Source organism: Cervus elaphus, chromosome 18 (genome assembly GCF_910594005.1).
Source record: "Cervus elaphus chromosome 18, mCerEla1.1, whole genome shotgun sequence".
In the NCBI taxonomy this organism is placed as follows: Eukaryota; Metazoa; Chordata; class Mammalia; order Artiodactyla; family Cervidae; genus Cervus; species Cervus elaphus.
The window spans coordinates 56,594,011-56,606,474 of NC_057832.1; the positions used below are offsets into that span (position 1 = coordinate 56,594,011).

Here is a 12,464-nt window from a genome sequence, read left to right on the forward strand (position 1 = left end):
CCTCTGCCTTTTCTGGCACTTTCAAAGATGTTTATTTTTACTTAAAAACCCTCTTGAATTAAGGAGGGCAGAACTTGCCTTGCATATTTTTAAAGTTGAGAATTTGGCTCAAAGTTACACGATTCATCCACGGTTTCCTGGAAGGCCATGGGGCTCGCTCACAGTGGAGCCCACGCCTCCTGACCCTTGTTGGTGCCCAGCCGTGCGTCCTTCCTCACCTTCCTCCTGCTCCTCTTCCCTGTATTTGGGTTCCTGTGAGAGAAAACACCCGGCACACCTTGCCCAGAGGCACATTGCTCTACTTCCAGCGAGGCCTCCACCCTGAATCTCAACCTTCTTCCCTATTTTGGCTGCTGGACTGGAAAAAAAGAAAAATTGTGAAGGTTACTGTTGGTTTGCCAAGAGCTGATGTAGGAAACACTTGTGTTTTATCTCTGCAAGTGGATATGAAGGGATATGGTTATGAGGGATTGGATTTTTGGTAATTTTGTCAAAACCTAGTGTTTACTTTGACAATTGCATAATATAGGCTTGGTACACCCATCTTTTTAACTACCCAGTCTCGTGCCCCGTTTACTGTGGGACACAGAAGTCATTGTCATAGAACCTCTCTACCCATAATTTAAAATTTTACATAGTTTCTAGCGAAAATATAAAGGAGAAACAAAGGCAAGTAATTTATAGTAATGTGTTGCGGTAGGCTTGTGGTTACATGTACACAGGGAGACATAGTTAGATTCTCCCACTTACTTGTAGAATCATGAAGAATATGAAAGCTGCAAATGTAGTCTAATCAGGTGTATTCTACTGGCCATTCAGATACCCCAATTATAGTAGTGACATGATTTTTTGAAATGATGAACGAATGTTAATATAATTCCAAACAAAACAAAATACCAGAAATGCACCCAATTCCTTTGATTTATGTTGTATTTGTGTTGCAGAAAATTTTATATATATTAAAACTGCATCTAATAATTGTATATATTTTTAAAAATAATCTTATTTATTTATCTTTTGGCTGTGCCGGGTGGGTCTTCGTTGCTGCATGGGCTGGGCTTTTCTCTAGTTGCAGCAAGCAGGAGCTGCTCTGAGTTGCAGTATGCAGGCTTCTCGTTGTGGTGGCTTCTCTTGTTGTTGAGCCCCGGGCTCTAGAACACAGGCTCAGTAATTGTATTGCATGAGGTTAGTTGCTCCGCAGCATGTGGGGGTCTTCCTGGACCAGGGATCAAACCTGTGTCTCCTGCATTGGCGGGTGCATTCTTTACCACTGAGCCACCAGGGAAGCCCTGCACTTAAATAGTAAACAGTGTTGGAATCTAGTCTCAGATGGTTGTAAGTTGACTTGCTTGCCAACATGAATGTCCAGTTGGATATGTGAAAGCATGAAAGTTGTGGCATTTAGGACAGTACTTTGTGGTATAGAACTGTCCTGTACATCATCTGTCAAATCTCAAAGATGTCCTCTGAATTATTAAGACGGTTGAAAAAATTGCCCCACAAACTTAAAGTACACCTCCCAGAAGGCAGTGTCACTTCCTTGAAAATCTGTCTCTGCCTCCAACACTTCAGAAAGACACACAAACCTGAGGGACCCCAAGGGAACAAAGACATCCCAGAATTTCAAACCAGAAGCTAGTTATGCTGTGACTTCATTGTCTAGAGGAGAGGCTGGAGCAGGAGGCAGAGTATCTGCTGTGTTTTCACCCCAGAGCTGAGATATGCTTTTTATCTTCATCTTGCTCTGGTCAGCCTGCACTGTCTATTCTGCATTCTTGTGGTTGAAGTTTTTTGCACTCTTTCCTTTCCCGTTCTTATGGCTGGCCTGGGGAGGCTTCCTTTAGACTAGGTTCTGAAGGAGTTGTGAAAAAGAGGTTGGAAACTATCCAAGAAAACTGGTGGACATTTTTGTGTGTGTGTGATATCTAAAATATAGCTACAGTTTATCTGATGAAAGATTTTTATTTAAGTGATTTGTGATTTTGCAGCTATATGGCTGAATTAATTTGGTATGTAAATAGTGGAAATTTTGTATCTTGATCATTTGAGAGGATATGATTTTACTATAAACTATAGTATTTTAATAATTGGGTTTGTGAATTATTTCACAGAATTAATCCTCATTAAAAGTGGAGATCAATACGGGAGGAAATACTTACCTATTACTTTGTGATTTCAGGTGTCAGTATTTTTGCTTTCTGCTCTTGGTGGGAAGCATTTTGGTGCTAGAAGTACTTAAGTTCAAATACTCAAGTTCTGCCACAGCGTGGCTGTGTGATCTAAAGCAAACTAATCAGCATCGCCAAGCCTTACTGTAAACGTTGTCATCAGTAATGTGGAGATGCTGATATTTAAAGGCATAGTTGCATGCGTTAGTGTAAAACACCTGACATACTTTTCTTCTAGTACTTATTCCTAAGCATCTGTAATTTTTGTGCTGTTTGACATAATGCTGACAAAAATTTAGTCTTCTTTTTTTACTTGACCTATTTCCATAGTGTAAAGCGTCTTTATAATGACTATTTTAAAAGTATTGAAATATTAGAAAGTATTACAGTAGACCCATGACTTCCTGCTACTTAAATACACTCTGTAGTTAGTACCTGAGGTTCTTTCTGTATATAATATGAACTGTAAACTTACCTGCTTCTATCAAGAAAAAAAGCTTTAAAGAAACACCTCATTTCTTGAGATAGTTATAAACAAAACCAAGAAGAAACAACAGAGCTGAGTTGAGTGTGGGAAGTGGGCCAAAGGTGGGCTTACCAGTAGAGCAGTATACACCCACACCCAGCCTGAAATTGTAGCCTTCTGCAGATAGATTTGCATGTCATGGACTTTTGGGTTGAACACAAAAATTGTCAACTCTACAAATATTAAATCTGAGAATATCAACAATATACTATCTTTACCTAATAATGATATCAGCATACATAAGCATTAGTTTTGTTTCCAGATTTTTTCACTGTGAAAATGATGCTGTTAAATCGCTTTTTCCTTTTCTAGTAATATTTCTTTGGGATAACTCTCTTAAAAGTTGAATTACTTTTTTAAAGGAGATAAACCTTTTATGATACTTCATGTAATTGCCAAATTGTTTATAAAAATATTATATAGATTTGTACTGTACTAGGTAAGTAGTTTCAGCCACACACAGCTAGGGATTTTCATTTAAAGAGTTTTGGAGGCACTAATTTAACAGATGAAATATTCATTTTAATTTATATTTCCTTGTCTAGTATTAAATTTAAACATTTAATTTTCATATATTTAGGTATTTCTTCTAGCACTTGTTATTCATTCATATCTTTCTCCTATTTAACTTATGGGATCATTAACAATTTAGTTCCTTTTCAGGGTTTTGGATAAATTAGAATTTTATCTAAGCATATTATCCCACTTTTCTCTTTCAGCTCCAGTAATAAACCGATTTACAAGGCGTGCCTCAGGTAAGTCTCCTTATGGATTTTGCTTACTAATGGTGACATTTTAAAAATGGATTGGATAAGAAGGTATGAAAAGAATAATTGCTATAGAATAATAACTTATTTATCAGTCATTTTCCCAGAAAACAGCCATATGATAAAATCAAGAACTAGGAAGTAAATGGAAATATCCTCTGAGTGGCTAAACTTAAAATTCCACTGTGGCTAATGTATGGAGACTCTTACCCAAATTTGTTTATTTCTGCGCTTGATAAATTACTAATTACGTGTTTATCTGGTTTGCCAGCCACAGTTTAGAAGAAGTGATTTAGAACTTGGGTAAAAGTGAAATCACTCAGTCGTTCTGACTCTTTGTGACCCCACAGACTGTAGCCCACCAGGCTCCTCTGTCCATGGGATTCTCCAGGCAAGAATACTGGAGTGGGTTGCCATTCCCTTCTCCAGGCAATCTTCCCCACCCAGGGATCAAACCCGGGTCTTCCACATTGCAGGCAGATTCTTTACTGTCTGAACCACCAGGGAAGGAGACTCAAAACAGCAAGGGATGATAGTTTTTAATAAAGACATGAAAACTCATAACACTGAGATATAAGAACTTGGCATCATGGAGCCATTTAGAATAGGACAAATTGCTTTATGTTTGTTGGTGTCCTAGAGATACCTTAGTAACCTCCTGCATATTCACACTGAGGGAGACCTCAGCCATTGGCAGGAATTTAAATTTGGTTCCCTACACTGGATACTCCCCCCATGGCTCAGCAGTAAAGAATCTGCCTGCAGTGCAGGAGAGGCGGGTTCAGTCCCTGGGACGGGAAGATCCCCTGGAGGAGGGTGTGGCAACCCGCTCCAGTGTTCTTGCCTGGAAAATCCTGGGCAGAGGAGCTAGGCGGGCTATGGTCCATCGGGTTGCAAAGGGTCAGATGTGATTCAAGCGACTTAACACGCACTCACACTGGGTACCACCTACATTACATGGGTGGGTAAGTACAGGACACAGCTGAAAGCATTTCTATCCTAAGTGAGTTTGGGCATTGAAATGGATAAATTATTGTTTGGAAAATTCACCTCTGTGAAGTACCTTCTTCTCTAAAGATAGAGGACAAATGAAGTACTACCATGTTTGGTTTGAAAAAAACGACATTCTTTTATTTATAACTTAAGTTTTTTGGTTGAAAAATACAAGATAAAATTCAAACATCATCTTGACATTTATGCAATACAAATGAGTCATTTATTTCATAAAATTATCTCCTTTCCATATGTGCTATATTATTAAAGGTGTTTTAAAATTGAGTTTTGTATTTAATTTGTCAACAGTTCTGGTATAATTTACTCTTATTATGTGGTGACCAGGTCTATAAGGAATAAGACAGGGATTAGGAAAATATATTCTATTGGGATGGTATCTGCTTTATCCTTGTGAGCTTTTTGTTATGTCAAGGAGTATCTATTTTAAATGTTGGAAACAAAGAGTAGATTATAATGCCTTTTGTGGAATGAGAAATTATGTTTTTGTCAGTAAGGCATCAATCAGACTTTATCCCAAAGTAGAGCAATCAGGAGTGATCTTATTCTGGTGTAATACATAGTCTTTTGTCAACAGTGGTGAAAACAGAGAGGAACAATAAGAGAGAATCAGTAGTGTGATATCTTGTCTTCATGATGTGAGAGTCTTTCCATAGAAATGTGATTAAAACTCTTAGAATAAATTATCTCCCTTTCTGCCTGACATGAGACATTATTTCTGGGCAAATTCCATTAACATTTGTTGTTCAGTATACGTACCATTGGTTGACAGATCCAGGGCTCAGTAGGTTCCTGAGTGGAGTCTTAACTACTAGACTACCAGGGAAGTCCTAGTGTAGGTTCATTTTGAAACAACATTATTTCAGCCCTTACCACCACGGCTAAATCTGTGTCCATTGTATCTCAGGAAAATTGGCTGGAAATACAGATAAGATGGAACCCCAGCAAAGAAATACACATTCAAGTCAGATGTTGCGTTTTTTTCCCCTAGAGTGACAGGTAATAGGAAATGTGAAAACAGCAGGAAGCAATTGAAAGAAAAATGAAGTGATATCAAGTTCAGAGCCATGTTACAAAAGTCTTTAAAGGTATAAGTATTGTGCTGTGGTTAGTCGCTCGGTTGTGTCCGACTCTTTACAACCCTAATAATATAACATTCTGGAGAGCACTGTAGGAATGAACTTTGACATTGATTATTGGGAGGAAAAGACAACTGGCTTATGGAGTATCCTGGTAGGTCAGGGACTATGCTAAGCATCTTATACACATTTCAGTCTTTCAGGCAAGGGAAATGAAATATTTACTACCTTAGATAAAAAGAACAATCACTAAAACTTTTTTGACAAAGAAGTAAACAGAAATAATCTTAAGGCATCTTGAGGAGGAAATACGTTAGTTCTCTTTGTAAATTTAATTTAGTGGCTAAAAGTAATTTAATTTAGTAGTAGAGATAGGCTTCAATTTCTTTTTAAATAGCATTTCCAAAAAATAACAAAAATAGGTACCCACTTAAAATAGAGAAATTCATATTTGATAATTAAAAATATTTATTGGGATATCTTTTTTGATGACATTTTAGTTCAGAAATACTTTTCAGAAATAAACTATAAATTTAAATTTGTAATGTGAGACCTGTAATTTAAGGGAAAAAAATTACGTCAGGTAAAATCAAGCAGATGTATAGGATATAAGAATTTATTTCTTATTTCTCTATTATTTTTAAATGAGGGCTTCCCTGTAGTTCAGATGGTAAAAAATCTGCCTGCAGTGCAGGAGACCTGGGTTCGATCCCCGGATTGGGAAGTTACCTAAGAAGGGAATGGCAACCCACTCCAATATTCTTGCCTGGAGAATCCCATGGACAGAGGAGCCTCATGGGCTACAGTCCATGGGGTCGCAAAGAGTAGGGCACGACTGAATGACTAACACTACTACTACTATTTTTAAGTAATAGTTATTATAATAAATACTGTGTGTATACATTACAACAATAAAAACAATTTGATAGTGCTAGGTATTCAGTCACTTTTGATTGAATGAAAGTTTAGGACTATTATATACATAGTCCTAATCTGACTGAGTTTCCTAAATCTTTGAGGTTTTGGCCTTTTGATTCATACTGCATCTGTCAAAAGTAGATATTTCAACCTGAATGCTTCAAACAAAACATTTTTCCTTTTTATGCCTTTTTCTTTTGTTATGGTTTAGGAGGATGAGGGGACTGTTTATATTAAGAATGTGTTTAGCAGATACATTATTTTGGGTCATTTTTTATACTTTTAATATCACTGTATCTGTTGAACTGTCCTCATGTGTTTTCAGTGCCTGCCCATAAACCTGATGGTTTTTATTTATATAAATAATAGGAATTAGTTTCACTTGGTTTTCAAATAAAATTCCTAGAATTTTAAGAGTTTTTAGAAGTTTCATAAACTAGTTTTCCATTTGGTTCAGGAATGAAAGGCATGTATTAGTAACATTGTGTATATTTAAAATGTACAACGTGTTGATTCAATACATTTATATATTACAATATGATTATCCATAAACTTATTTTTAAACAACCTCCCATGATCTTAATCCTATTTTTAAGCAAATTTTTTTTGTTCTTTTGTTCTTTCATGATTCATTTCTCCTCTGATCACTTATCAATATGTCTTTTCAGATACACAGAAGTCATCTACATAATCTGTTTTAGACTTTTGATAGAAATAACACTGACAGTTTGGGGTTTAGTTTTCTTAAAACTTGTGGACTTTATTTTGGAAGATTATTTTCTTGATAGAAAAAAAGGAAATATACCATTTATTGTTTGTTGTTGTTTAGTTGTGAAGTCATATCCGACTCTTTGCAACCTCAGGGACTGTAGCCCTCCAGGTTTCCTCTGTCCATGGGATTTCTCAGACAAGAATACTATACTGGAGTGGATTGCCATTTCCTTCTCCAGGGGATCTTCCTGACCCAAGAATCAAACCTGCGTCTCTTGCTTGGCAGACGGATTCTTTACCACTGAGCCCCTGGGGAAGCCCATTTATTGTTTAATTACTATTAAAATTAGTGGTAGTAGTAGAGATAGTGGCTGAATAAATCTTTGAACAATAAAACTTAAAGCAAACAGCAATTCTATTGCATTGTTTTTTTTTCTAGTATATTGTATGGGAAAGACCCTAGAATGTAGAGTTATACAGACTTGAGTTCAAACCACCCATTTACTGTGTGAATTTGTAGATAAGTTATTTATCTCATTGAGTGTTTCTTTCTTATTTTCATTGTCTTTCACTTTGAGATCATAGCAGCAATAGTCACCTTGTTATGGTTAAGTTAGATGGTTTTTGTAAAGCAGCGTGTCTAGGCTCTCAAAAAAGTTAGTGGTCAGTCCCCTGGAACATAGTTTAGAACAAAACAATAAAATGCTCAACTCTGTGTCTTAGTCTGTCAAAAAAGCCTTAAAGAGTCATAACAGTATTTTATATTCATCCTTTAATATGGGTCTCTCTTTTTATTGTTTATACATTGCAGGTTTTTTTTTAAAGAGCTTAATGGTTTTCCTTTGTGGTTTTGGCTCTGAATTGAAAAACAAATTGAAATGACCCATTAATCTTGAGACAATGCCTTCTCAGGAGGTCAAAACTCTCAGTATTTTTTTTAACCTCAGAATTTTATTTTGAAAAACTCAAGCTTATAGAAGAGTTTGAGGAGTAGTTCAATGAACACCTTTATCTAGATTTCCCAGGTGTTACTATTTTGCCACATTTATATGCTCTTTTCTTTTTTCCCTTGCACAAGCCCAGATACATACTTTTATTTTTTTTTAACTGAACCTTTTAGGAATCATAAATAGTTCATGCATATCTCCTGAGAATAAGGACATTTTCTACATAATATAACATGCAGGGAATTTAACCTTGATATAATGCTGTTATCTGATCTAGAGTCTAGAGTCTGATTTCCTCAGTTGTCTTGGTATGTCTTTTTTTTTTTTTCTTCATTCAAGCACATTCAAGGATTTTACATTGCATTTGATTGTCATGACTCCACTTTTCTTGTCTTTCATAAGTTGGCTCCCTGAAATTTTGAAAACTACTTTTTTAGAGTTCTGACAGTTGTCCCCAACAGTGAGGCATTTCCCCCATTACCTGTTCTTAGATTGTACGGGCACATCCACTGTCTGGTCACGATGCCCCATTGAAGACCATGAAGTCTTTGCATGGACATTTAGTATTGCTTTCATGAATAGCCACTGAGCATCACTTGATCTAGTACATCATTTTTTTTTCTTAAAATAGAAGTGAAAATGAAACTACAAATTATAAATTAGCTAATTTTCTTTTCTCATGTTGAGAATTAGCCACTGTTCAATTTTTAGCCATAATATGAGCACTGAATTTTATAGTATATTTTTAACAGAGCTAAGATCTAATTTTCCCTAAACCAGTGTGTGGAATAATTTAGAGGTGAAATTAAGTCTTTGACTCTCACACACCCACTGTGTACAATGGCACATTAAAAACTTAGTAATATCACCCCCAAACAGAGCATGGTTAGTTCCCAAGAAAAGTAGTGAAATAGCAGAAGTTCAGATCTCGTCTTGAATCTGATTCAGGGAACATATGCTTCCTTGATTCAGGGAGCATATGCTTCCTTTTGTTTTGTTTTGAAAATATTTTGTAGCCTTGGTGTTCATTGTTTTTATTTTAAAGTTATTTGACGAAAGCGTTTAGCCCCCAAATTATTTTCTTCCAGAGGTCATTCTCGTATTTTCAAACTAATTTGCTGGTATGAATATATTTACATTTTGTTCTTAGAAGCTCATTTCAAGCTCGGTAGTCAAAAACACTAGATAATGCATTCTGTGAGAATCCTACTTTAATTTACTAATTCATTTAGCAAATGTTACTGAGCCTTTATTTTGTGCCAGTTATAGTGCTAGAGATGCAAGAAGAGCAGGATAGGGCCCCTTAGGAAGTTCAGAGTCTAGCAGGCGTGTGCTTTGTACACAATATCCAAAGAGTGAAAAGGAGAAAAAGTATAGTTCTTCCAGGGTGTGGGGCTGGTCTTTAAGGCTTATGATGTGGGTTTCAGCAGGTAGATAAAGGCAGTATCTGTACTTTATCGCTAGTAGCTAGCTATTTTTATTATAACTCCTTTTTTATAGTATGGTGCTCTACACTTGACCTCTGCCTTCAGGCACCTGTGGCCTGAAGTAAGCAGATGCTCAAGGCCATGGACAGCAGAGGCTTGAAGGCCACGAGTTATTTCTGCCTTTAACTAAACCATGGCTGCAAAATGTTTAGGGTCTCTCTTAACCAGGGGAGGCCATGTAGGCTCTGCTTTCAGATGGACCTAGGCTGGAGTATTTACTCTGCTACTCATATATTCACTTACTAAAAGTGTGTGTGTGTGTGTTGGTCTTAGGTACCTTTGTTTCTCCAGGTATAAAATGGAGATAATACCTATCTCACAAAAAGATTGCACTGATTAAACAGTAGATAATAACATGAAAATCACTTGATACAGTATTCACCCCAGTTTAGTTCCACAGTCTCAGCCTGAGATTCACATGAGTCTTTGGAATAGGCAGGGGCCTCCAGGAGCCTGGACTGGATTTAAGGGTGTCTGAGGTATCTGGTAGACTGCACAGTGGGACACCAAGAATTGTTTAGAAAGATAACACCCAGGGGTGGGGCTGAAGTCAAGAGTCAGACAGCTCCACGGAGGCAGAAACCAGAGCACCGGCCTGGGCAGGGAGGTGAGGGGAGGGTGGAGGGTGGGCCTGGCAGGGGGTGGGGGGTCACTGAGAGGCCAGTGCACAGGCCCTGGACTCCTTGTCTGGGGAGTGGTTCCAAGCCACTTGTTCTCTCCGTGTTCTCAGGCCTATGTTAAAGTGGATTCTCTCTTGGGGTTCGTCACCAGTCAGAGAAGGTGACTGGAGCCAGTGCCGCTCCCTTTCTGCCCCAGTTTCTCCCCCACCTCCTCCCTCCCCAGCAGTCCTAGCTGACTGGTGCTTCTGACTTCTGACTTGCAGTGCAAGACAGCCCAGTGGACCACAGCAGGTGTTCTGTCTCTGGTTCTTTTTTGTTAGGCCCAGGAGTGCTGATAAACTGTCCTATGGCCAGTGAGAGATTAGCTCCTGACCTTTATTGCAATTTCTCCCAAGTTCTCTTGGAGACGTCCGGGAAGGGAAAAAGAAAGGCAATAGTAAAACCTTGGTCGATAGTTCAGGGCCGGGTGGGGCGTCTCCTTCTGCTCCTGAATGTGTCCTCAGACTCGGGGCCAGCAGATGCCCAGTGCTTGGAAGATGGCAGGGAGGCCTCTGCAGCTCACTGAGCCCCTGTGTGCCAGGCCCCTAGATGCTACCTGTGAAGCAGACAGGAGGAGACAGCCTGGACATTTGAACTGACTGCATCTGTTCTATAAGGATGATCAGAGTGGAGGTCACCACTCCACAACTGTGGGAAGGACCAGTTCTCCCTGCCCCTTCACCTCCAATCCATTGCAGACCTGCCCTTTTGTAAACTGTAGTGAAATTGCCAGGGTGGTATCACACAGCTGTACTATTGAGTAATTGTAATAGCTCCTAGAAGCTCCTGCTGTCTGGAGTTATCTCACTATGGATGCTGAGGTTTAGGTGTCATGACCTTGGTGTGGTCTGTATGAGATATGAAAGTTCTCATAAGAAGCTTTTCAAAAGGGAAATTGCACATTTATCTAGAGGAACTGATGATTAAAACGAAAAAACCAAAAAGTATATTTTACCATTTGGGCATTTTTATAAGAGCAGGCTGAACGTGAGTGGCACCCTTGGACAGGTAGGATGTTGGTATGTGGGGGGCCCTGGTTCATGGCATGTGTATTCTTACCTCTGTTCCTGGCATCCATGTGCCTCTTTACGTTGAAAACACTCCATGGGTTTTGCTTGTCTGGCCTTGCGACAACTCACCCCATTACATGTACCCCACCTCTCAGCACTCTTTCTTTCTTTCTAGGTGCCATCTATGTATGCACCCAAGCTGCTGTTACTCTTACACGTTGTTTTGATATCGTGGCTGTTCACATGTCTCTTCTCCTCTACTAAACCATGAGCATACTAATTAGTGAGCTATGGGAAAAGGGCATTTCTGGGTGAAGTCAAAGAAAAATGAGAATGGGAGGTAAGGAAATGGGAGTCCTGGAAGGATGGGAAGATTGGGTCAGCTCTGCTGTCACGTGCTTTAAGATTCCAGAGGAGTTGGGCCCAGTGTGCATCAGTTGTGGAGTGAGATTGCTAAAGTAGATATTGGATGAAGTTTTATTGGGGTTGAGGAAGCAGAAAAAAATTGAGGGTGGCCGTGGACATTGATGTGTTCTGTGACTATGGCAGAACTGGGGTAGAAATAAGACAGAGCTAGATGCTGGTCCAAGGGTGCCGGAATGTCATGAATCTCAGAGGCAGGGCGTCAGCAGGGAGCACGCGTATGGTCTGGATGCCAGGGGGGGGAGCCAGGGCCGTCCCTCACCATCATTTGGATCCCACTGTGTGCAGGGCATAGGACCTTTGACAGTAGTGGTGCTCTTACAATGGTTGGGGGCAGGGGCTGTCCCACAGGTCAGCTATTGAGTAGATATTTATTGAGCACTTAGCATCACCAGGCATGGTGTTAGGCACTGGGCAGAGCAGCAGTAAACATGCTCTGCCTTCCAGGACCAATGGGGAAGCTTAGAGAAGCATGGAGATGAAATTGGAGAAAGCTGGTTGTCTAGACGGTCTTGCATCTTGTGGATGACCAAGGATGAGAGAACAATGAGGATGGAGTTGGATGGAGGGTCTTTTGCTTATAATTCACTCACTATGAATGCTTGTTTAACTAAACTTCCTGTGAGGCTAACTCTATCAGGTTCCCAGTGAGAGCACCTTAACCTCATGTTTATCATGATTACAGAAGGCAGGAGGTATAGAAGCAAAGAGCTTGTATTTGAGGCCATTCTTCCATTTATTGACCAAATTTTCAACAA

The 12,464-nt window shown here is 39.1% G+C and overlaps 1 protein-coding gene across 1 annotated transcript in view; it reads left to right on the forward strand.

Moving 5' to 3' along the window:
• The window catches only part of PRKAR2B (protein kinase cAMP-dependent type II regulatory subunit beta), a 104,877-nt gene that overhangs the window by 22,878 nt on the left and 69,535 nt on the right, over positions 1-12,464 (forward strand). Inside the window, exon 2 of the mRNA XM_043871711.1 lies at positions 3,414-3,449. Coding sequence (XP_043727646.1) covers positions 3,414-3,449 — 36 coding nt within the window. The remainder of the gene's footprint in view (positions 1-3,413; positions 3,450-12,464) is intronic.